The following is a 23,805-nucleotide window of genomic DNA, read 5'->3' on the forward strand; positions in this document are numbered from 1 at the left end:
TCCGGGTGGCCTGGCGCCGAAGGGCCATTCGGCCCAGCCAGAGCAGACCGGCCAGGGCCGAGCAGCCACGCAGGTTGTCCCCAGCCCCTTCCAAGGTGCCCGCGGCCCCAGAGCCCCCGACAGATGCGCGGGGCAGAGCCGGGCGCGCCGCGAGCTGAGCTGGAGGCGGCAGGACTCGGACAGGACGAAACGGGAAGGAGCGATCGACCCCGGGGGACAGGGGTCACAGGCCACCGCGCTTGCTCGGGCTGTGCCCACGAGGGTGGGCGCGAGTCGGCCCGCGCCCCTGCGCCGTTCGCACCCCACATGCTACCAGGGCGCCCCCCGTAGGCGATCACAACCGCGCTGCGCCCGGGCTCCGAGTGCCCAGCTCAGTCTCCTCGTCCCGAGGCCCCGATCCTGCCCGCGGGGCGTGGGGACCCAAAGGAGACCCAACCCCCGAGGGAAGAACCTGGCCTGCACAGGGTCCCTGGATTCCGGGGACCCTCAAGCCATGTACCGTCCCCAGCCGGCTCTTCGACGGCTCAGGCGCTGGAAGCTGCGGACTGTCCCAGTTCGGGGTCGCAGGATTTGGGGGATCTTTAATGGCCTGAAAGGAAGCGGCAGCGGACAAACCGCCGCGCGCCAGCCGGGCCAGCCCCTTAAAGGAACACACACGCCCCTTTCCCTAACAGGGGCTGGGCCCAAGGGAGGAGTCGCTGCAGGCTGGGACCACCCCCACACCGCGAGGCTCGGGATCCAGCCTAGAAGTCCCAGGTTGCGGCTGTCACGTCTTGGGGAGGAGGTGAGTGTGGGTGGAGAGGAGCGACCGGGAGGAAGGTCCCGTTTTGAAGCCCTGGTACCAAAACCAGCGAGAGCATGTGTAGGAGCCCCGCCCCGGCGCTCTGCAGGTGGACCAGAGTGCTCCCGGAACGCTCAGCTTTGGAGCCGAAGGGATTCTGGCCGCCTTTGCTTTCTTTCTCCGCTAAAGAGCAAGGGGGTGACTCCCACCTCCTGCCCCTGAGTTTGGCCATCAAGAAATTACCAGCCTGAGGCCAGCAGGTAGCATGGTGGTTAAGGCACGCTGGACTCCCACATGGCCACCCACGGTTGGAGTCTGGAACCTGGCAGCTTGCTTTCTCATTTTTCCTCTTTTTCTCTCAGGTGGGCGTGCGTGCCCTATAGTAAACTAAAAAAATAATTCTTTTAAAAAAAGTCACCAGCCAGATTAACTGTGTCAGCATGTGGTAGGTACTGCCCCTAAAGGGTGGGGCTTGAATGAGTTGCCCTGGAAGAGGGGACAGGCACAGGATGGGGTGTCCCTACCATCAGCCTTCTGACTGGTCCTCTAGCAGGGATGGGGCCCTCCCCATCTGGATGCCTCTGCTTAGACAGGCTGTTTTCTTTCCTGTCCAGACCAAGAGGGGGCCCTGGCCTGAACTCCCAGTTTGTTTCCTTCACAGCAAATCCTAAGAGGGTTCTTTGGCCTTGGAGAAGGGCCACAGGGTCATGGAGCTCAGAGCCTCTTCCTAAACATACCTCAAGACAAGCAGTCTTTTATTTCTTAATATTATTCTTATTTAACTTTATCCATTTATTTATTTATTTATTTATTTTAATTTGACTAGAGAGGCTCAGAGAGAGAGAAAGTGAGAAAGCAAACTGCCAGGTCTGGGACTTGAACCGCGGTCAGCCACATGGTAGTCCAGCACCCCTCACAGCCATACCACCTGCCAGCCCCAAGACAAGCAGTCCTGAGTGCCTGTGCACGTGAGTATGCGTATCTATTTTATTATTCGATACAGCCAGGAGCAAAGCGGTTTCACAAACTGAGGTGAACTAGAGGGACAGTACTGTTAAAAGTGACTGCCGGGCCTGATGGGAAAAAGGGAGCCATTGAAGGCTCCTCTGCAGGAGTCATATCTGGCTACTGAGCGCGAAATGAGAAATAAACAGGATGCAGCAGTGATTAGCAAACTGGCACGCTTCTCTGACAAAGAAGGCCAAAGCACCCAAGGTCCCTGCTGGACCAGGCTTTGCATCCGTGCCTCTGTGCATTGCACTAGTTCTCACAAGGCCACAGAGTTGGTCTTATTTCCATTCTACAAAGAGGTTAGTAAGTCAAGAACACTTATATATCCACTGACTCAGGATTTGAACCCAGGCTGTCTGACTTGAGACTTAAAACTTTTTTTTGGGGGGGGAGGATTTTTGCTAGGGCGCGTGCACTCGCCAGACAGAGAGAGAGAGACAGAGAGACAGAAAGCGAGAAATCACCCCCCGGGGGGATGGCCATGCCGCAATCCCTTCTCCTCCATTCTCCTCTCAGGATCTTGGGCACACACGCACATGTGCCCAGTGTGAGTTTAAGCCACCAGGTCTGGGACACGAAGCATGGTCGACTACGTGGGAGTCCAGCAACATAGCCATTACGCTAACTGCTAGTCCCAAGTTTTTGTTACTGGGCACGTGCACTCGCCAGAAAGACAGAGACAGAAAGTGAGAAATCACCCCCCAGGGAGGGATGGCCACGCCACAATCCCTTCTCCTCCACTCTCCTCTCGGGATCTTGGGCACGCACGCACACACGCCTCGCATGAGTTTAAGCCACTGGGACTGGGACTTGAACTGTGGTCGACTACATGGGAGGCCAGTGATATAGCCATTATGCCAATTGCTGGTCCCAATAACAGTAATTTTGAAAAGTTAAAGTAATTTTGTAAAAATAAAATGTAAGTAGGGGTTGGGTGGGAGGGTGGTGGTAGCTGGGTCAGTAGGTGGCATGGTAGTTAAGGCACTGGATTCCACGGTTACCAGTTCCAGACCCAGTGACTTGAAAAACATACCAGGTACATATGTGTGTGCCCAAAATCATATGGGGTGACCATCCCTCTGTGAGGGTGGTGATTTTTCACTTTCTTTCCCTCTCTCTCCCTCTCTGTGTGGACAGTGCACCCACACAATGGCAAAACTTACTTAAAAAATCAAAAAAAAAAAAAAAAAGAGAGAGAAAGAAACATACATGGAGTGTGCTTTGGTGAATGTCCAAAATCCTGAAAGAATGGAGAAGGGTGTGTGTCCAACAGGTTTCCTGAGGGAAGGAATGAGAGACGCGACGAACGGCGCAGTTACAGCACGGAGACGATGCAGTCTTACAGCTCTTCAGGGTCGTCCGTTTATTGTGGGCAGCACGGAGATGACACAGTGTTACAACTCTTCAGGGTCGTCCAGAGACGACACACTGTTAGATCTCTTCACGGTCGTCTGCTGATTGTGGGCCAGGGATCGTGGTTATATACATGTTAGTAACCAGTGATTGGTTAAATGAAGGATTGTAAAAGGTGGGTTATGATTGGTTGCTTTTGTGGACCAATCATGAGGTGCCAGATATGCAAATCTGAGGGATTCTAAGCTCACTGATTTGCTATGGAAAGTGGCCAATCAGAGTATGGTTTTGAAGGTGAGGTTTTTGAAGGGGAGCCAATCATGGCCATTGGAATTGTTTGCTGAGAAACAGAAACCTAAGGGCGACATTCACAGCCTCCCACGAAAAAGCAAAAGAAACATACATGGAGTACATGTAGGTGAATGTCCAAAATCCTGAAAGAATGGAGAAGGGTGTGTGCCCAAAATCTTACAGCTTGGCCGTCCCCCAGGGACTTCTCACTTTCTCTGTTTCTGATGAGCGCACATGCCTGATAGCGAAATAAAAAGAGCAAGCCAGGAATAAGGGTGGCCAGCAGGTGGAGTGGCGAACTGGCTCTCTGTACTCTCATCAGGGAGAAAAAGGTCAGTTTTGTTTTGCTTAGTTTTTTTAACTGGGCTAAGTGGCTTTATTGGAGAAAGCCAAAATTACAAAGGACTTAAGAGTTGGCACTGGGGCCCTTTTTCTTGCCGAAGGTGGGCACGACATTGACAAAGCACTGATTATACTGCATTTGCCACTTGGCCTGGCCCATCTTCTCCTGTCTTGCCACCTTGGGAGTCTGACCTCTCACTTTCCCAGCAGGGGCCAAGGAACCATAGAATTTACCTCCAAGCGTGGGGCCGGCTCCTTCCAGAGTCATCAGGGCCTCCACCCCAGACTGGCCCAGCGTAGCCTCATCCTCCAGGGGTGTGCCTGCCAGGAGCAGGACCTGACCTTCAGGGGTGATGCCCTCCAGTGAGAATACACGGGCCTTGATCTGGGTGACAGAGTCCTGGCCGGTCACCTCGAGGGTGTGTAGTTCCTGGGCACTAATGAAAAGCTGCATGTGGGTGACTGTACTGCAGTCCCAGTTGCTGCAACCATGAAGGAGTCAAAAAAGAGGAAGAAGAGAGCATGCCCGTGTCCCTAACACCTGCTGCACACCATGTCACTTGAAAAAGTCCCGTTTCATGGAGGTGATGGTAAAAGCTGTGGAAGAGGAGACTGCCCAAGAGCGGGTCAGGAAAGGGGGACTCTGGTCCGGCGTCCTGGCAAGGGGGCTTTCAGAAAGCTGTGGCCACCATGTCTGAGGCTCCAGAAATGATAGCAAGAAAAGATTGCGCGATGGCTAGGATGATTCAGTCACCTCCCAGGTGAGGTAGGGCCTCGAGAACACTGTCCCCCAGCCCACAGAGCCAGGCAGCCTGAGGCAGCCCGCAGAAAATGAGCAAGCTGGCACACGGGAGTGAAGAAGCTTCCTGTCTGCAAGGACGACTCCGGGTTCTAGCAAGGCAGAAGTTCCTGGGGGCAAAGAACCGTCCCAAAGCAGAGCTTCTTCCTCACTGTCTGCTGGTCTCTGGGGAGGCCAGAGCAAGACTGGGGTGGGAAATGCCCCAGGAGGGGATCCTGAGGTCAACAACCTCCCAGCACTACTGAGCTCCAAACCCACAGCTCCACAGACAAGCGTTCAGAATCAGGAGGTGGTGGGTGGAAGGACCTTGGAGTGGGCCTTTCCATTGCCCCAGCTCATAAAGGGACCGCCTAGACCTCTTCTGTTCCTTGCAGCAAGAGAGCCCTGGCAGTGACAGCTCTCAGAAAGGAGCCACTTCCAGATGTCTCCCAGATGTAGTCCCAATAAAGCCACAGCCTCCTTTGAGCTGCCACGTGGCTGGCCCTCCAGCTGCCGGGACCTGGATGGCTCCCCCAGGGTTGGTAGGGAGAACTCGTCTGGAAAATGGTTTTAATATGCTCAAGTGTATCCCCCTCCCAGACCTGCCGGCTGCCTTCAGGATCACCAGGGAACCGGCCTGCACTGCCTGCAATCCTCGGTGGTCCCTGCATGGGGAGGAAGGCAGAGGGTCCCTTTAGAGCTTCCTCGCCACCCTGGAGTGCATGTGCCAGCAACCTCCCAGGGGACACTGTGCTCAGAGGAAGGCCTCGCACTGTCTTGCCAGGGTGTCTTGGCAGGGTACGGCCTCCTCCTTCCACCCCACACTGCACCCCGCCTCCCCACCCCTGCAGCTCTGATGGCAGCCCATGCTCACTGGCTTTCTAATCATTTCTGCGGCCCACTGCTCCAGCTGCAAAGAAAGTGTAAATTGCCAAGGAGAAAACCAGTAGCCTGGGCCTGGCCTGGCCTGTCTTCCTGGCGTAGGAAGGGAGCGGAGGTGTTCAGGAGACGCTGCTGGGCCAGGCATCCCTGGGCCCCTCACCAGGGGGCAAGAGCAACAACCCCAGCGCCAGGAGGGTCTGGACGTGGAGACTGGGAGGGGAGGCCAGGCTCCCAGAATTCCAAGTCCTGATGTTCTCCAGGGGGTGCCCACCAGTCTCCCCCACCAGGCAGGGCAGCAAGAATGCTGGGCTGGGAGGCCCAGCAGATGTTAGAGCAGCAGCCACAGATGGAGCACAGATGAACCACAGCACAAGTCCCAGTGGAGAATATAAATATATTTTGGAAGCTGCCTGTGGGCACCGGGGTGAAGAGCCAGCCAAGATGGAGCCCTGCTCCTGCCCCTGCCTCTCCTGAGGCCCGCTGCTCCCCCTGTCCCTTTGGGCTTCATGACAAGGGTCAAGAGAGGTCTCTGAGGAGATAGGGTAGGTGTCTGGGCCAGGTGGCCATGACAGGTGTGGCAGCATCGTGTCTCAGGGCTGACAGACCATTATCTGCAGCCTGGCATCTCTAGGCCTGGCTCTAGGGACCTGGGAACATGATGTGACATGGTGTATGTGTGTGTGTGTGTGTGTGTGTGTGTGTGTGCGTGAGTGGGGGAGCCCGGCACCAGGGACAGGTGGGAGGCGGAGGGTGAGGATGAAGGAGGAAGGGCGGGCAGCTCCTCTGAAAGCCCGTCCCTCCCCTGCCCCAGCCTCATTATAATCAGGACAGAGCCTGAGGAGGCAGCACGCCCACCAAAGGGAGGCGACTGAAGGGAGGTGACTGAGGGAGAAGGGGCAGGTGACCCCGGTGCCTCGACAGGTCCCCTCTGAGGGTCACTCGGGCTGGGCCTGGCCCTAGCAGCCCAGCAGTTCCAGGCGCAGGGTGATGCGGTTGTGCCAGGCCACCGGCAGGATGCGCACATAGCGGGCCAGGAAGGACGTCTCAAATAAGTTCTTCCTGTGCGAGTTGTTGTCCGAGTTGCCACGGAAGATCTGGAGACAGGGGGCGTCAAGAGGGCCCCAGAACCAGCCCCCCACCCCTCAGAGCCCAGGGCCAGACTCCTAGGGTGCCCGAGCACGGCAAGGGGAGGCCAGCAGGGCAGACACCCACCTTGCTGTCTGCGTTCCCGCGGTCCCTGTACTCTGTCCAGTCCCGGCTGTTGTTACTATAGGCCACCTTGTAGGAGGCCACATACTGGATGTGGCCAAAGTCACGGGCCCCCTGGGTGATGATGCCCGTCACCTGCTTCTGGGAGCCCAAGTCGACCTACGAGAGAAACCAACCACATGTTCTTTGCACAGATCATCTCCAGGAAGGTGGGAAGAGCCAGGCATGCAGAGCATGAGTTCTAGTTTGGGGAAAGCGGCTTCATTTGGCCGAGCTTCATTTTCCTCAGCTTTATAAAACCGGCATGAGGGACTAGCAGGTGACGTAATGGCTATGTCGCTGGACTCCCATGTAGTTGACCACGGTTAGAGTCCCGGACCCGGTGGCTTACACTCACGCCAGGCACATGTGTGTGCATGCCCAAGATCCCGAGAGGAGTATGGAGGAGAAGGGATTGCAGCATGGCCATACCCCCGGGGAGTGATTTCTCTCTTTCTGTCTCTCTGTCTCTGTCTTTCTGGCAAGCACATGCACCCTATAGTAAAAAACCTCTTCAGAAAAAAAAAGGAAAAAACAAACTCTGGTGGGACCAGCAGATGGCATAATGGTTACGTTGCTATACTCCCACAAAATCAACCACAGTTCAAGTCCTGGACCTGGCAACTTAAACTCATGCAGGGCCATGTGTGTGTGCATGCCCAAAATTCCTAGAGGAGAAGAAGAAGGGATTGTGGCACGGCCATCTTCCCTGGAGGGTGATCTCTCATTTTCTGTCTCCCAGCTCCCCTGGACGGAGATCTCTCACTTTCTGTCTCTTCGTCGAGTGCACGTATCCTATAGCAAAAATCTCTAAAATAAAATAAATAAATAAAAATAAAACCTCTGGTTTTCCATGACTCTCTTGTGTTCCCCAGTAGTTTTTGGAGGTTTTTTAAAACCTACATCTATCTTTATCTATCTATCTCTCTATCTATCTATTTGCTGTGATTTGCAGGCCACTTGGTCCAGGACTTGAACCCTGGTCGGCCATGTGAGAGTCCAGAGGCTCAACACCATGCCACCTGCCAGCCCCATGTTCCCTAGTTTGGATGACACCCAGCAGCTGCCCTCTAACTGCCTGGTAGGTTCTCAGACTGAGCCCGAGAACATCTGCCCTGTGCTCCAGGGTATGGAGCCAAGGTGACTGGCTCAGGTCTCCTCCTCCATCCTGCCCTGCTGTCCACGGGCTGAGCCTTGGCGACCCCGTGGCAGCCAACAGGGGTGGCTCTACCCCACATATGCACATACCCTCTCCACCTGGCCGACCTTGGCAGAAACAGACAGGAGAAAGGTGGGGCACGTGGGTGAAAGAAGAGCCACAGAGAAAGGCAAGGCTTTTCAGAAACTCCCTTGGGGAGCAGAAGCCCAGGGTGGGCAGAGTGGAAGATCTGGCAGCCCCAGTGGACCCCAACAGGCCAGACCCCAGCTGACGTCCAGTCCTGCACCAGGGAGGGCCCCGCCCACCTGCAGCCACTCGGAGGCATTGTTGCTCTGGGCGGTCCAGGCGTTGATCTTGCCCTGGTTGTCCAGCCGCCCGTAGTGCGGGAACCAGCCAAAGGCGCGCAGGCCAAAGGTCTTATAGTAGCTGGAGGCCGTGATCTGCTTGTCAGGAATGATCCTGTCCTTCAGGCCCAGGGGTTCAGAGCATCCTGCCAGCAAGAAAGGCTGTCACCAGATCTGAGGGCCGCAGCTCCCAGGGTGTGCACACACAGGCAGTGAAGGGGAGAGAGTTCAGTGGGCCCTCCTCAGTCCCCAGCACGCTCTTGGCCAACAGGAAGCAGCTCCATCTGCTATTCAGAGCCAACTGTTTGTTGTTGTTGTCTATTTAATATTATCATTATTATTATTATTATTACTATTATTATTAAATTCACCAGAGAGACAGAGATAGAAAGTAAGAAAGTAAGCTGCTAAGTCCGGGACTCGAACCATAGTCAGCCATGTAGGAATCCAGCACTTTAACCACCACGCCACCTGCTGCCCCCCCGCAAAGCCAACTGTTCTATAATACATTCTTACCACCTGCCCTGCTCACTCACCACTTAGGAGAGTTACTCTCTGTTCCCACCCCCACCCCATAATACCCATCCCAGGTCACCAAGACCTCCCACCCAATATTCTCCCTCTGTGCCCGGGCAGCCCCTGCCCAACCACCTCCTGCCCTGCTTCATGGCCCAGTCTGCAGGACACTTCCTTCAAGAAGCCTGCCCTGACCACTTCATTTGGTTGGCACTCTTCCCACAACTGGACTCACAATACTGCATCATTCGTACAGCACGGCTGCCGCCCGTACCCCTGGGCTTCGAGAACTGTCGTCCGGAACATGAGTAATTACCAGCTCCTTTCTGCAGTGCTTACTGCAGTCATTTACTCTGTCCCCCAACACACACATGTACACACAATCCTCAGTAGATGTCAGTAACCCCATTCTATAGGCGAAAAAACTGAAGCCGAGAGCCATTAAGCTCCACGCATAAGTCACACACACAAACTCCTAACCACTACGCCACCTTGTGACTTATGTCCACCATCCATGCGCCCCACCGGGACCCGTGAAGGGCTTTCTGGTGGTGACCTAGAGATGAAGACAACTACCTTCCTGCCTCCAGAAGCTAAAAGGGAGAGAGTCAGAGAACTACCGCTCAGGAACAGCCCCGTGTCCCTCCCCAGCACACACCCTCCCAGAGGCCTCCACACACTCAGCTAGTTTTGGGGGTGCTGTCACACACCGCCTGTTCCTTCAGCGTTCTCATAGCTCTCTGACCCCTTTTATTTACATTTTGGTTACAGGGTGTGTGCACTCACCAGAGCAAGACAGAGAGGGAAAGTGAGAAATCACCCACCCCGCGCCCCGGGGAGATGGCCACACTGTAAACCCTTGTCCCCCATTCTCCTCTTGGGATATTGGGCACACATGCACACGTGCCTGGCGTGAGATTCAAGCCACCAGGTCTTGAACTAGAACCACAGTCAGCCATGTAAGAGTCCAGCACCTTAACCACCTACTGACTCCTATCTATTTTTTTCCTTAAAGAATAATTTAACTTGGGAACCAACAGTTAGCGTAATGGCTATGTTGCTGGACTCCCATGTAGTCGACCGTGGTTCGCGTCCCGGACCTGGTGGCGTAAAACTCACGCCAGGCGCGTGTGCGTGCGTGCCCAAGATCCCAAGAGGAGAATGGAGAAGGGATTGCAGCGTGACCATCCCCCCTGGGGGGTGACTTCTCGCTTTCTATCTCTCTGTCTCTCTCTGTCTGTCTGGCGAGCACACGCGCCCTATAGCGAAAACATCTCAAAAAAAAAAAAAAGAATAATTTAACTTTATCTTATGTATTTATTTAAATTTGACTAGAGAGGGACAGAGTGAGAGAGAGAGAGAGAGGGAAACTGAGAAATCGAGCTGCCAGGTCTGGGACTTGAACCATGGTCGACCATGTGGGAGGTCCAGTGGTCCAGTGACATAACCATTATGCCATCGGTTGGTCCCCTGCCATTTTTTTTTTAAGAATTATTTATTGGGACCAACAGGTGGCATGGTGTTTAAGGGCACTGGACTCCTATGTGCCAGACCCCGGTTCAAGTCCCAGACCTGGTGGCATGCTTTCTCACTTTCTCTTTCTCTGTCTATCTCTGGTCAAATTTAAAATAATGAATAACAATAATAATAACAATAATTAAAATTTTTTAAAGAATGGTTTTATTTAACTTTATTTATTTACTTATTTTAATTTGACCAGAAAGGGACAGAGCAAAAGAGAGTGAGAGAGGGAAAGTGAGAAAGTAAGCCACCAGCTCCAGGACTCAAACCATGGTCGGCCATGTGGGAGACAAGCACCCTTAACCGCCACGTCACCTGCTGGCCCCGTAAATAATTTTTTAAATTGTATTTTATACATGAGCACACACGCATGCACCAACCCTTTCCAGCCAACTGGAATGTTACAGGGAAAGGAAGAAGTTCAGACCTTGGTAAAGCAAACAGGGGCAGCTTCACTTTCTCAATTTTCTTTTTTTTTAATTATGTATTTAATTTTGTTTATTCATTCATTTTTAATTTGACCAGAGAGAGAAAGTGAAAATGCAAGCCACCAGGTCTGAGACTTGAACAGTGGTCGGCCATGCGGGAGTGTCCAGTGCCTCAATCACCACACCACGCACCACCTGCTGGCCCCCACTTTTTCAATTTTCAAGGCTCACCCTCCCCTGGCCTTAAGAAAAGCCAGCCATGATGGGATCATGCAGACGACTTTATTTATTATTTATTTTTTAAGTTTGACACAGGGTGCATGTGTTTGAGAGAGACTGAAAGCAAGAGAGAGATAGGAAGTGAGAAGTCATCTCCCAGGGGGTTGACCACGTTCCAATCCCTTCTCCTCCATTCTCCTCTTGGGATTTTGGGCACGCACGCACATACGCCCAGCGTGATTTTCAAGCTGCCGGGTCTGGGACTCAAACTGCCCGGTCGGTCGTGTGAGATCCAGGTGTCTTAAGCTTCGTGCCACCTGCTGGCCCATGCAGACAACTTTAACAAAGACTTGAGGCTGAGACAGCGAAAGGTGAGGGGCTCCTGGGAGAGGCACAGACCTGGCTCTGTCCCTTACCAGCTGCCTAAATGTCCTTTAACCAGAGGCAAAATTTTTGACTCCCCACTTAAACCATGGGGCTCAAAAAGCCAGTGAGTGTGAAAGAGAACACAATCAACTTCATTAACTTGAGTTCGGACTTTAAAGACTAATCCCAGCCAGGCACAGCTCAGCCCTGAGTGGTACTGAGTGGTATATGACATAGGTGACGGGAAGAAGTGCCACCAGGAAAAGGGCTGCCGGAGGGGAGGTTCTGCGTAAAACAAGAAAAGGCAGCGAACCACCCACTGCTTTGCAGCCCTGCCTAGCGTGCCTTGCACTCCCACCAGCGGCCAGCAAGTGGCACTGTGGCTTCAAAAAGAGAAAACCCCAGCAAGACGATGAGCTGGGCTTCAGAGTGTGAGCCCAAACCCTGCAGCCTGACCCCACCAAGGGTTGACTTTTCTCTGGAACAGCAGAAACCTGTCTCTTTCTAGTCCCATCCCTCCATCTGGGGATATCTGCAAAGGGCAGCAGCTCCAAGCTTATGAAGCCCCCATACTTTTCTTAGGCAGAGCACTGGATAGGTGTGGTCAGAAGTCCAGGGGTCTAGACCTTTTTTTTTTTTTTTTTTTGTTTTATCTTGTTTTTGTTTTCAGAATTATTTTATTTAACGTTATTTATTTATTGTTTATTTATTTTACTCTGACCAGAGAATGGCAGAGCAAGAGAGAGAGACGGAGAAAGTGAGAAAGCAAAGCCTCCAGGTCCAGGACTCAAACCATAGTCAACCCTGTGGGAGTCCAGCGCCTTTAACCACCATGCCACCTACCAGCCACTAGACCAAGTTTTAATACCTACCAGCTGGGGCCGGGTAGCGGCACAGTAGTATTGCAACTGGACCCACATGGAAAAGGTCCTGGGTTCATATCCTGTGACCTCCCTGGGGCATGGCAACTGAGACTGGAGGGGGATGGTGGCAGGAAGGCCCTGTTACCCTCTCTCTTTTCTCTCTCTCTCTCTCAATGAGTACCTACCAGCTGTGCACCCTTGATTTTTGTGGGTCTCCTCTCCCTCATTCATTCATTCACTCATCAAACGCATATTGAACATTTATGATCCGGACCCTGTCCCAGGCACTGGGAATACATTGAACAATTCTCTGCCCTCGCCGAATTCACATCTGCAAAACTGAACTAATGCAGGTTCTAGAAGCTCAAGGAAACCAACCAGAGTTAAAGTGAAAATGCTCTGAAAGCAGAAGCCATATCTTTTCTTCTCTACCAGTCACAATGCCCAGGATCACAGAAGGGCAGCTGTTGAATGCTTGGGCGGACTGCCGATGGCCAGCAGGGGATGCCCCCAGTAGGCGTTTCCTCCATGAGCCCAGATGCTGGCCTGGCAGCTGCCCTAGCCAAACCTGCCTGGCTGAGAAAACAGGGGATGGGGAATCATCTGCTAGCACCAGCCACAGCGGCTCACACTCACCATTCAACTCACAGCCAAGGAGCTCGAATCGGAGGGTACAGCCCCGGTGGCAGCTCTGGGGGTACAACCTCACGTACTGCACCTCCAGAGGGGCGTTAAACAGGTTGACCTTCAGGCTGTTGTTGTCCAAATTACCCACAAACACCTAGGAGGGAAAAGGTGCAGGATTAGAGGACAGGTCAGTGTAGGCAGATCCCTTTCATGGGGCTGCCTGGTACCTCTGCACAAATTAGGAAAAAGCACTCCTTTTGAGACACTTCGTTATCACAGCTTTCTGACAGAGGGAGGTCCACAAACATACAGCGTCTACTGTGGATGGTGCCTCTTAGCAGCGGGATCTTGGGCGGTGTACGCCTGCACAACTACACATGGTCGACTTGCAGGCTCAGAGTGTAACCCAGCGCACCCTCACGACCACCCACAGCAGGTCACTGCACCATTTGAACCTTGCTGTTCTCATCTATAAAATGGGGCTGTTACTTGTAACCACGGGACAAGAGGACGATCTGGGCTTTCCAATTTTCTGGAAAAGGAGATGCACCTGAAGACCCAGCTGCCCTCGTGGCAGTCATTCAGGGTGTCATCTCCTCGTTGGGCCCCTCAGTCAGCCGGGCGGACTGCAGTCCTTTATTTTTGTTTAAGAGGTACTTGCCATAGGGCGCGTGCACTCACCGGACATACAGAGAGAGAGACAGAGAGACAGAAAGCGAGAAATCACCCCCCAGGGGGGGATGGCCACACCACAATCCCTTCTCCATTCTCCTCTCGGGATCTTGGGCATGCATGCACATGCGCCCGGCGTGAGTTTTAAGCCATCAGGTCCGGGAGGCGAACTGTGGTCGACTACATGGGAGTCCAGTGACATAGCCATTACGCTAACTGCTGGTCCTCGCAGCCCTTCTTTAGGGCCCCAGCAAGCCCCACCTTGTCTCCAGACCTCTCTGCATCCTGGATGAACTGGAACCTGCGTCCATCAAGGCTGTAGGCCACCTTGAAGGTCTTCACGAATTCGGCAACCCCCGCGCGGCTGGCGCCCTGCGTCACCACTCCTGTCACTTGCATGGTCCGCTGCAGGTTCACCTGGACCGGGGCAGGGGAGATGGTGCCCTCATCTCCTAGGTTCTTTCTATCCAAGATCCAGGCCAACCCACCCCCTCCCCTAATCCAGGGGGGAGCACTCAGGCAGAAAAAAGGAAGGGTGGCAGAGTGCACAGCCCTGCCAGCTGGGGGCGCTTTCTCCTCTGGCTCTCTCGGTCTCCACTCAGGGAAAGCCGGGAGGCAGGGCTGGGACCACGCTCCATCTAGTATCAACAGCCCCTCCACAGCCTAGGGCCTGTGTACCCTGTCCCACCCAACCCAGGCCCCCAAAGCAGTCTTCCACTTACAGACACTCCACCCCTGGACCCCTACAGGGGCCGTAAACCCTCCCCTGTGGCTCCCACTGCAGGCCCACTCATCTCCCCCATCTCTACCACGGCCTACGTACCTGGATCCAGGGCTTCTTGTCGTAGTTACTGGCCGTCCAGGCGTTGACGATGCCCTTGAGGTGCAGGCGCGCCAACTCCGGGCCCCAGCGCTGTATTCCCAGGAAGGCCACATACACGGAGGAGGCGGAGATCTGGGCATCAGTAATTGCGCCCCCCTCCATGCCCAGAGGCCTGGAGCAGCCTGAATGGAGGAGGGGGGCAGTCGGTGACTGCCCAGGCAGGTTCCAGGGCCCAGCTGGGACCAGAAGACAAGACAGGAAGAAAGACCGGGTGAACTCAGTAGCCTCTCCCAGGATAGCGACCATGAAGCCACAATGAAGGCAGCAGTGCCAGGAGGGGTTCCCCAGGGAAAGCACATGGTGAGGGTGGGGAAGGTGGTGAGGAGGAGGGATCCAGCTCTGTCAGAAGACCTGGGCATCATGGAACTGCTGGTGCTGGGGCCTCCCCCCAGTGTGGGCAGGTGGGCCCCTTCCCACACGGCATCCGGCAGCAAGTACTCAGGTGTGGGAGCGGATAGGTAGGAGAAAATACCACAGGGGGCCGCACTGTGGACTAGTGGTTTAGGGAGCTGGATTCCACATGGCCAACCACGTAGTTCAAATCCCGGCTTGAAAAACACACCAGGAACAGATGCATATATGCCTAAAATCCCAACAGGAGGGACAGTTGGAGGGGAAAGGCTGGATTATGGCCATGCCCCACTGATGAGTACTTTCTCCGTCTCTTGTCATCATCTGGCTTGTGTAGAAAATAACAGTGCATGGCCCCTGGCATCCCCCAGAGGGTGGCTTTGGAGCAGCGGTAGCTCAGATGGCAGTGAACAGTACAAGCACTGCCCACAAAGCATCAGCAAATCTGCCCGGAGTGTTCTAGAATCCCACTGGCAGGAGTCCTCCAGATGGGGCACGAGGTCCATTCTGGTTTCCCTCGCACCACCTGCCCCTTCCAAGTGTGGCTGCTCGTCACCCAACCATCTGTCATCGTGCCCTGGCCGGAGTCCCTCACCTTCCACACTAGCCCAGTGATGTGGTCGATGTGGCATTGCTACCAGGCCTGCCAGGCCCAGCCTTTCCCCTCCCTCAGGGATTCCCCAGCAGGTGTCTGGGCCTTCCAGCTGTCACACTGGGACCCCGGGGGCACACCGGCTCTTCCTCCAGCACCCCAAGTCTCCTGGGGACTCTCTCCTGGGAAGGTAAGGCATCAAGTGAGGCCAGATGCCCCCAGTCTGCCTCAGGACTCCCCCACACCTCCAGTACATGGGGGCTCCAAGGAAACACATCAGACAACAAAGCGGGGTGCAAAGGTAGCTCTGGGGAGGCGTTCCTTCCTGTGTGCCCTCCCCCCACCTTGTCTGCCCAGGTGCTGCCAAAGGAGGCTGGGTGAGTCATTCCAGCCCCGGCATGCCTGTGGTTCCCTCAGCTTTCGGTGCAGTAATTAGGGGGCCCGCATGGCCCACCTGAATGTCTGCCCCAGATGCTTCCCCCACACACACACCCCAGATCCTTCCACTCAGGGTCTCCAACACATGTGACCTCAGTGCACAGGCCCTGGGCACTTCCTCCACTGAGGTGCAGGGCACCAGCCCACTTTCCCTGCTTTCCCCCAGGCCCCAGGTGCCCACCCAGCAGGCCCCCAGGCCTCCCCCTTCTGCTGTAGGTCAGAGTCTGTGCCCACGTTCTCTGCCCAGGACGCTCAGTGACTGATGGCTGGATTATAGGAACCTGGGACTCCACCCCCCCACTCCACCTACCCCTGAGGGCTAGAATGGGACCTACCCAGTTTAGAAGCACAGGGTGGGAGAGACTCGCTAGGCAATGTGAAGAGATGCTGGCAGCAATGGCGGACCCTCAAGTGGATAGCTAAGCAGGGCCAGCAGGGTCAGCCCCTGCACACACGGAACCTCTGACTGCCAACCTCGAAAGGACAGCCCAGCCTGCCCAGGCCTCTCCCTCCTCCCAGAGCTCCGAGATGGGGCCTCAGGTCAAACTTGGGCCAGGAACTGTCAAGCCCTGAGACCACAAGCCTAATATACCCAGCTACTGGGCCCCAAAAGATTAAGAATGTGTTTGTTTTCCTCTCTTGATAGAAAAATCCTAAGACTTAGCTCTAATGTGACTCAGGACACAGAATTCCCACGACCCCTCATTCCCCTGTGGCGACATCAGGCCTGGCCTGCAGTCCTGGGAGAGAGAGGAGGAAACAGCTGAGGAAGGACAAGACCCTTTTCCCTTGAGTCTGTCCCTCTCTAACCTCACAAGAGGCAGACCTGACAAAGAGAACAGGACGAGCACAGGGCCCATGCCACCTGGACCACGGCTCAGAGTGTGCCCCCAGGAGCAGGCACCCCCAGATACTCACGGATCTCACAGTGGATGCCCACATAGCCTGGAGGGCACTCGCAGATGTAATGGGTGAAGACATCCCCTCGCTGTGAGTCAATCACCTGGCATATGCCATCATGCTGGCAGGGGTTTGAGGAACAGAGACCTAGGGAAGACAAGCAGGTTAAGATGGGCAGGTGATCAGGAAGAAGCTGCAGGAAGATCTAGGAAATGGCAAGTGGACACAGCGCCAAATGGGCTCTCCGCCCAGACTCACAAACTCAGTCTTCCCTCTCCCCATCTTCCAATCTGCTTGGAGCTTGAACCAGTCTGAAACCCAGGAGGTCACAGGAAGGCCAATCAGCTCAAATATGGGAAGCACCCAACGGCCCAAGAGCATCCAGGCAAATGTTGGCTACCAGCAGTGATGCTATGGACCACTGCCTACACGGGAAGAGCTGAGGGTGTGGAGTAAACAGCAGGCCCCGCCCAGGGCAGTTACCTTTATCAGTCTCATTGCAAATAAGACCAGTGAAGCCATCAGGGCAGAGGCAGTAGAAAGGGACACTGTCCTGGCGCACCAGGCAGGTGCCACCATTCAGGCACAGGTTGGAGTCACAGAAGTCACCTGCAATGGCAGTCCTGACTCAGAATAGCAAGGGATCATTCAATCAACATTTGTTGGGGGGTGGGGGTGGTGACAGAGACATCAGGTACAACCAGGCCACAGGAAGCCAGTGGGAAAGGACAAGTCATGAGATGACCAAACAGTGCTATGAGCTCTAGCAGGAGCCTGCACAGGGCACTGGGAGTATGATGTTTGCCAGGGAGATGGACAGGAGCTGGAGAGGACATTTGAGCTGGGTCTAAAAGAGAGCGGGAGAGGACCAGGCTAGAGAATAAGGAGCAGAAGCTTGGAGGATGCTATGTCCAGAGGCAACCTCAAGAGCAGGGTGGAGTCAAACTGGAGGGACCTTGAGAATGGTAAGATTTGACTGCATCCTGCTCTTAACCTTCCTTCAGCCTACCCACTGCCGTCCAATAGGAAACACAAAAGAAAACCATAGAGATTATCAGGCACAAGGGAGGAGTGGGGAAACCTGTTCCGATTCTGGGAAAGAGAAGGTAGAAAGGCTTCCTTGGGATAGGGAGGGTCTGGGACTACAGAGCCCTCTGGTTGCCCAGATGAAATCCAGTCTGATGGGAAGGGAGTCAGGGCAGAGAAGTATAGGGGAGGGGTAGATCTGGGAGACCCTGTGGAACAGGGGCTTAAGAGGTGAAGAGGTGGGTGGAGGACCAGAGAGGCCACCAAGGCTTCTGACTGGGGTCCTGATCGACAGATATTTTCTAGCAGCTATGCTGGGGAACAGAGGAGAGGGAGCAGCAGGACAGGCATAGTTCTGTGACCTGAAGGAATATATGGAGGACAGCCAGGTGGCCCTCAGATCCTACCCCTATCTCCACACCCAGAAGGGAGTCCCGTGCAGGCTCTCTCTCTCAGAAGGGCCTTACCCCAGCCTCACCTTTGACTCTCATGTCAACCAGTGCACTGCCACCCGCCAGGTCCCTCTAGCTGATCTGACCAGCCCAGATCCTCCCACAAACATGTCATCTGGGGTAAGACATGAGAAGTCTCCCCCCTCCCCAACCCCCCAGCAGTGTCACCCATCTCGGACTGGAACACTCTCCTGAAATTGTGAACCCCAGAGAGCACACCAGCTCCAGGGAAGGCACACCATTAATGAGCGAGCCGGGGCCTGGGGAGCTTAAGGCAGCACCCAAGCAGCTATTAGTCACTGGCTTTAAATAGCAGGTTAATCCCTTCCTCTGACCTGGCTGGCAAGGCACGGGCTTTGTCACAGAGGCTAGGCAATGGCCAGGATCCTGCGTTCCTGTCCCCACGTGGGCTCCTCTGCCTCCCCTCCCAGCAGCACCCTGCCCTTAGACTGCTCCAGGGTGAAAGGTTCCAGTGGGCAAAAGGGAAAGTAAAAGGTGTCCCCCTACCTGGCCAGACCCTACACTGTGAAGGCCTGAGTCACCTGGGGAGTTCAGGCAGACCTGGTACTTCCCCTGCCGGGAAAAGCCGGGTCACCCTGTGCAAAACCATCTCTGGGGCTTCAGGGTCCTGCTCTTGGGGACACGGAGCCAGGGCTCAGGTTGGAGGGATGGAGAGAAGAGGGAAGGCATGCAAAGACCCAGTAGATTTTCAGGGTGGAAGAAAGAGGGCCAGGAGCCCCGAGGTTCGTGGAGACTGGAGCGCCCCCAAAGCGACAAGCTCCAGCTGTGCGGCTCAGACTGGGCAGAAGGCAGAGCCGGGGTCCAGCTACGATCTCCTTGTTTCAATGAATCCCATATCTATGTGCAGATGATGGAGCGGCAGCCCGAAGAGCTGGCACCCCATCTGCAGTGGGCACCCCCTTCCCTAGAAGTCCTACGACCAGGCGGCAGAAGGTCCAGCTGTGGGCTGGAGGCCTCCAGGCCGGAGGAGGAGGCCCAGGGAAGAAGATAGAGCAACCTCCAAGGCCGCGGGAGGGAGGGCGTCAGGACCCTCCCACCAGGAGGCAGCCGTTTTCCACATTCCTCCAGCCTCCTTGTCCTTCCAGGGCCCACCACCGACAGCTGGTCCATCCCACAACCTTCACAGCCCTTTATCTGACCAGATTCAAAAGACTGGGGGTGAACTCCAGCGAACCGTGCAGCCCAGCGGGGTGGGAGAAAGCTCATGGAGAAAGTTTGGCTGAAGACTCGTCCATACAGGAGTCCAGGAATCTCCCAGGTAGGAAGTGATCGAACGACACACCCAGTACAACGGCCTCATTTTACAGAGGGGAAAAGAGAGGCCCGACACAGCGGATTCCTTTGTTATGTGTAAGCCGCCTCCCTAGGGACAGCGAGGCTGTCACCCAGTGTCCTGGGTCCCCGCCCAACGCGCTAGCCTCCATCACTGCCCAAAAGCCCCAGCGCCGAGGCTACAGGAGAGGCCGCGCGCGAACCTCTCAACCGCCCAGGCGCAGCTGGAGAGGGCGCCCCTCGCTCGGCTCCCGGCGCTTCGCCCAAGTTTGTCAACAGTGGAGGTGGGGCGGCACCGCGGAGAACTTCCCAGCGGCGTGGAGAGGAGGGGCGAGGGCGCTGGGGCAGCGCGATCGACTCACCCGAGTCAGCGGAGAGGCGGGGGGGGCACACGCGCGCGCCGGCCAGCAGCCGGGGTCCCTGCATGCTGCGGGACAGCGCGGTCGGTGGCGCAGACCCGCGGGACTCCAGCTCCCTCAGCACCGGGACCCGAATAAATGAGGCAGCTCAGCGCCTCCCACCCAGTCCTGTGCTCCGCCCAGGCCGGCCGGAGGCGGGCTGGGGGCGGGGCTCCACCGCGGGGTGGGGGGGAGGAAAGAACCCAGCGGTCTGGGCCCTCGCTTCCCACCTCCCCCCCTCGGCCACACCCGGCATCCTGCGTCTTGCCAGCTACTGCGTCCTGGGTCCCGAGAGCACTGCGCAAGGAAGGGTTCAGGAGGAGTTAAAATACATACACTTTTAGGTAGAAGAAACGATGCTAACTAACTTCTATTCCAAATAAGAGAAAAGCAACTTAAGATCACAATGAGATCGACCGCGTTTCACTTATCAGATTGGCAAATCCAAGTGAACACAGTTCATGCAGGCTGTGCGGGAACAGGCCCAAGCATGCTTTCTTGGAGATGTATAAATTGTTTCAACTTCTCCGCATAGCTATTGGCGGCTAAATGAAAATGACAAATAGTGACGCCTAGCCACCTACATTCCTTATACAGAAACGTGTGTGCTCCAAGTGACATGCATACACAGATATAGCAGTGAACTTGAGATGGCAAAAGGCCAAAAAAGGAATCACTAAACTTTTCCTGTTCCAACTAGAAAATATTTTAGGATCTGCAGGTCATAAGGTCTCTGTGGCAACTTTTCACCTCTGGACTTGTGGCAGGAAAAACAGCCTTAGAACAATAAGCAAATAAATGAGCATGATAGGAAGGAAACCTGAGTGTGAAGGAGCCTTGTGTGTCACAGTTAACAACTGACTTCTTTTTCTAATTAACAAATTTAATTTTGAAGAATTATTTTATTTCATTTTATTTAGCACCATTATTATTTTTTAAATTTGATCAGGGAGACAGACAGAGAGAGAGTGAGAAAGCAGTGCCCAAGATCCCCAGAGGAGAATGAGAGAGAGGGGATTGCGGCGTGGACATCCCCCCTGGGGGATGATTTCTCGCTTTCTGTCTCTTTTTGGATGGAGAATGCACGCGCCTTATAGTGAAAACCTCTCAAAAACAAAAAAAAAAAAAAAGGAGAAAGTAAGAGAGCAAGCCGCTAGGTCTCGAGACCTGAACCATGGTCAGCCATGTGAGAGTCCAGCACCTTAACCACCATACCACCTGCTAGCCCGCACACGACATATTTCTCATGCTGCTCAGTCAGGGACTCAACCAAGCAGTTGGCCATCTGGGATCCAGCTGTCCCAACCACCACACCTGGCCCCATGCCAGTATTTTTAAAAGGGCATTTTGGCTGCTCGGTGGAGAATGGAGAAGAAGGAGAGAAGCCCAGAGTCCAGCTAGAAAGCTAGAACAGTTGTCCAGGAGAGATGATTGCTTGAGGCAGAATGAAAGGAGTGGCAATGGAAAAATTAAAAAGGATGAATATGATACACATTTCAGAAGTTGCACCAAGACTTGCTAATGAATGTAATGGGTAGGGTTAGGCAAGGGAGGAATCAAGAATGACATCAGGGGGCCAGCAGGTGGCATGGTAGTTAAGGCACTGGACTCCCACCTAGCTGACAATGGTTAGAGTCCCAGAATTAGTGGTTTGCTTTCTCACTCTCTCTCTGTCTCTATCTATCTCTAGTTAGTGCATGTGACTTACAGCAATTTTTTAAAAGAATTTTTTAAACTTTATTTATTATTATATCATTATTATTTTTCAGTTTGATCAGAGAGAGACAGAGAGAGAGAGAGAGAGGAAGTGAGAAAGCAAGCCACCAGGTCCGAGACTTGAACCGTGGTCGGTCATGTGGGAGTCCAGCACCTTTAACCACCATGCCACTTGCCGGCCCCCAACTTATAGCAATTTTTAAAAAAAAATAATAAATAAAATTAGGAGCCAACAGTTGGCATGGTGGTTAAGGGCACTGGACGGACATGGCCGAATGCAGTTCAAGGCAAGTCTTGGACCTGGAAGCTCGCTTTCTCTCTCTCTCTCTCTCTCTCTCTCTCTCTCTCTCTCTCTCTCTCTCTTTCTCTCTGATTAAAATAAATAAATAAAATAAAGTTAAATAAAATAATTCTTTAAAAAAATGCTGGGGGGCAGCATGTGGCATGTTGATTAAGGGCATTGTACTATCACATGGCCAATCATGGTTCGAGTCCCAGACGTGGGGGCTTGTTTTCTCACTTTCTCTCTCTCTTCCTCTCTCTCTCTCTCTCGCTCTTTCTCTCTCTGGTCAATTAAAAAATATAACTTAAATAAATCAATTCTAAAAAAAATAACTGTCTAGCTTATAAAGAAAAATTAAAAATAAAAAACAAACTTATACTGGGCACATGTGCATGCATGCCCAAGATCCTGAGAGGAGCATGGAGGAGAAGAGACTGTGACATGGGCATCTCCCCTGGGGTTGGAGGCTGGTGATTTCTCTCTTTCTGTTTCTCTGTCTCTCTGGTGAACACATGTGTCCTATAGCAAAAATCTCTCAAAAAAAGAAGTATTTAATTTTATTTATTACTGTTATTTTCAAATTTGTCATAGGGCATGTGCACTCACAGAGAAAGAGAGAAAAAAAGAGGTAAGAAAGTCAGCCGCCAGGTCCAGGACTCAGACTGTGGTCGACCATGTGGGAGTCCACTGCCCCAACCACCACGCCACCTACTGGCCCCAATGATTTAAACAAAGGCCATGTGTCAGGAGGACAGTGTAGGAGAGGGACTATGAGGATAGATGTCTTCTGAGGTCTACACCACTCCATGGATGTGGAGCAGAGGGAAGAGGTTTTCTGGTCCAGACTGTCCGCACCCACAAATACCCACATCAGACATTCGCGATCTCTGGCAGAGCAGCACAGCAGCCCCACACTCACACCCTCCAAATGTACACCCCTTTCCCAAACCAGATGCTCTAGGCAGCACCTAATCTGTAAGCAAACAGCTCAGGAGCCAAACAACTCCCTTTTGTTTCCAAGCCAGAGGCCAAGGGCCAGAGGCCAGTGCTGGGATACAAATATGCCTTCAGTGTAAAATGCAGAAGTGTTTTCTTGCTGTGAGGGAATGGGCTAGTCAAATCCTGAGGTTCCTCTACGTGATTTTCCATACTTTGACCACAGTTTCTGTCAGCTACTGTCCTCCACAAATTTCTCTGGGCTGCTCCCTCCAGCCCTGACTAATTCTCACTTCTCTGAACGCCTGTAGCCCTGACACCCGGAACCAACCAAAGGGGCTCCCATCCACCACTAAGCAATACCTCGACAGGCTTTTCACCCAAAGTGGCTGTGCCTCTGAGAAGGCATCCGGCACTGCACAGACACATTCAGAGCTCAGGGGCTGAATTCAAGCCCCAACTTCACATCCTCCCTGCCTGATGTCTGTCCCCTTCTCCTTCTCTCTCTCTTTTTTTTTTTTTTTGAGAGATTTTTGCTATAGGGTACATACGCTGCCCAGAGAGACAGAGAAAAAGAAAGCAATAAATTACCCCGGGGGAGGATGGCCATGCTGCAATCCCTTCTCCATTCTCTTCTTGGTATTTTGGGCACACACGCATGCACACCCAAAATGAGTAGTTGTTTTTTTTTTTTAATAATTGTTTATTTAATTTTATTTATTCATTTATTTTAATTTGATCAGAGAAAAACGAGAGAGAGAGAAAGAGAGAGAGAGAGAGAGAAAGAAAGCCACCAGGTCCGGGACTTGAACCATGGTCAGCCATGTGGGAGTGTCTAGCATCTTAGTCACCATGCCACCTGCTGGTCCCCCCAAAGTGAGTTTTAAGCCACCAGGTCCAGGATTTGAACTGAGGCTGACCACATGGGAGTCCAGCATGGTAATCACTATGTCACCTGCTGGCCTGAACCTTTTCTGACATTTATTTAATTCATGCAAAAGTCCTCTGTATTCCTGCTTCCCACACACTGACCAGGGCATCCATGGGCCTGGAGCAACTGTAGGAGACTGAATTTGCAGAAGAAGAGGGCCACACCCATGCCTGGTGGTGTTCCTTGGTCCACAGAAGAGGAAGGA

At 53.7% G+C, this 23,805-nt stretch overlaps 2 protein-coding genes and 1 pseudogene across 3 annotated transcripts in view; all 3 read right to left on the reverse strand.

The window, feature by feature from the left end:
• The window catches only part of HAPLN3 (hyaluronan and proteoglycan link protein 3), a 9,794-nt gene extending 9,167 nt beyond the window's left edge, over positions 1-627 (reverse strand). The window contains exon 1 of the mRNA XM_027773546.1: positions 500-627. The gene's annotated coding sequence lies outside the window, so the exon portion shown is untranslated. The remainder of the gene's footprint in view (positions 1-499) is intronic.
• Positions 628-3,604: 2,977 nt separating this feature from the next.
• On the reverse strand, positions 3,605-5,708 carry LOC102485329 (ubiquitin-like protein FUBI pseudogene; annotated as a pseudogene).
• Positions 5,709-5,818: 110 nt separating this feature from the next.
• Positions 5,819-19,719, reverse strand: MFGE8 (milk fat globule EGF and factor V/VIII domain containing; the record flags this gene model as incomplete). Of its 2 annotated transcripts, none has more annotated exon segments than XM_014589457.1 (9): positions 5,819-6,532; positions 6,651-6,806; positions 8,151-8,335; positions 12,739-12,883; positions 13,663-13,818; positions 14,225-14,406; positions 16,584-16,712; positions 17,049-17,174; positions 19,699-19,719. In XM_014589457.1, coding segments are annotated over 9 exon segments (1,238 nt in total), but the record flags the coding sequence as incomplete, so codon positions are not given.
• Between the last annotated feature and the right edge of the window lie 4,086 nt (positions 19,720-23,805).

The sequence above is a fragment of the Tupaia chinensis genome, unplaced genomic scaffold, assembly GCF_000334495.1.
Source record: "Tupaia chinensis unplaced genomic scaffold, TupChi_1.0 Scaffold000359_1, whole genome shotgun sequence".
Taxonomy (NCBI): Eukaryota; Metazoa; Chordata; class Mammalia; order Scandentia; family Tupaiidae; genus Tupaia; species Tupaia belangeri.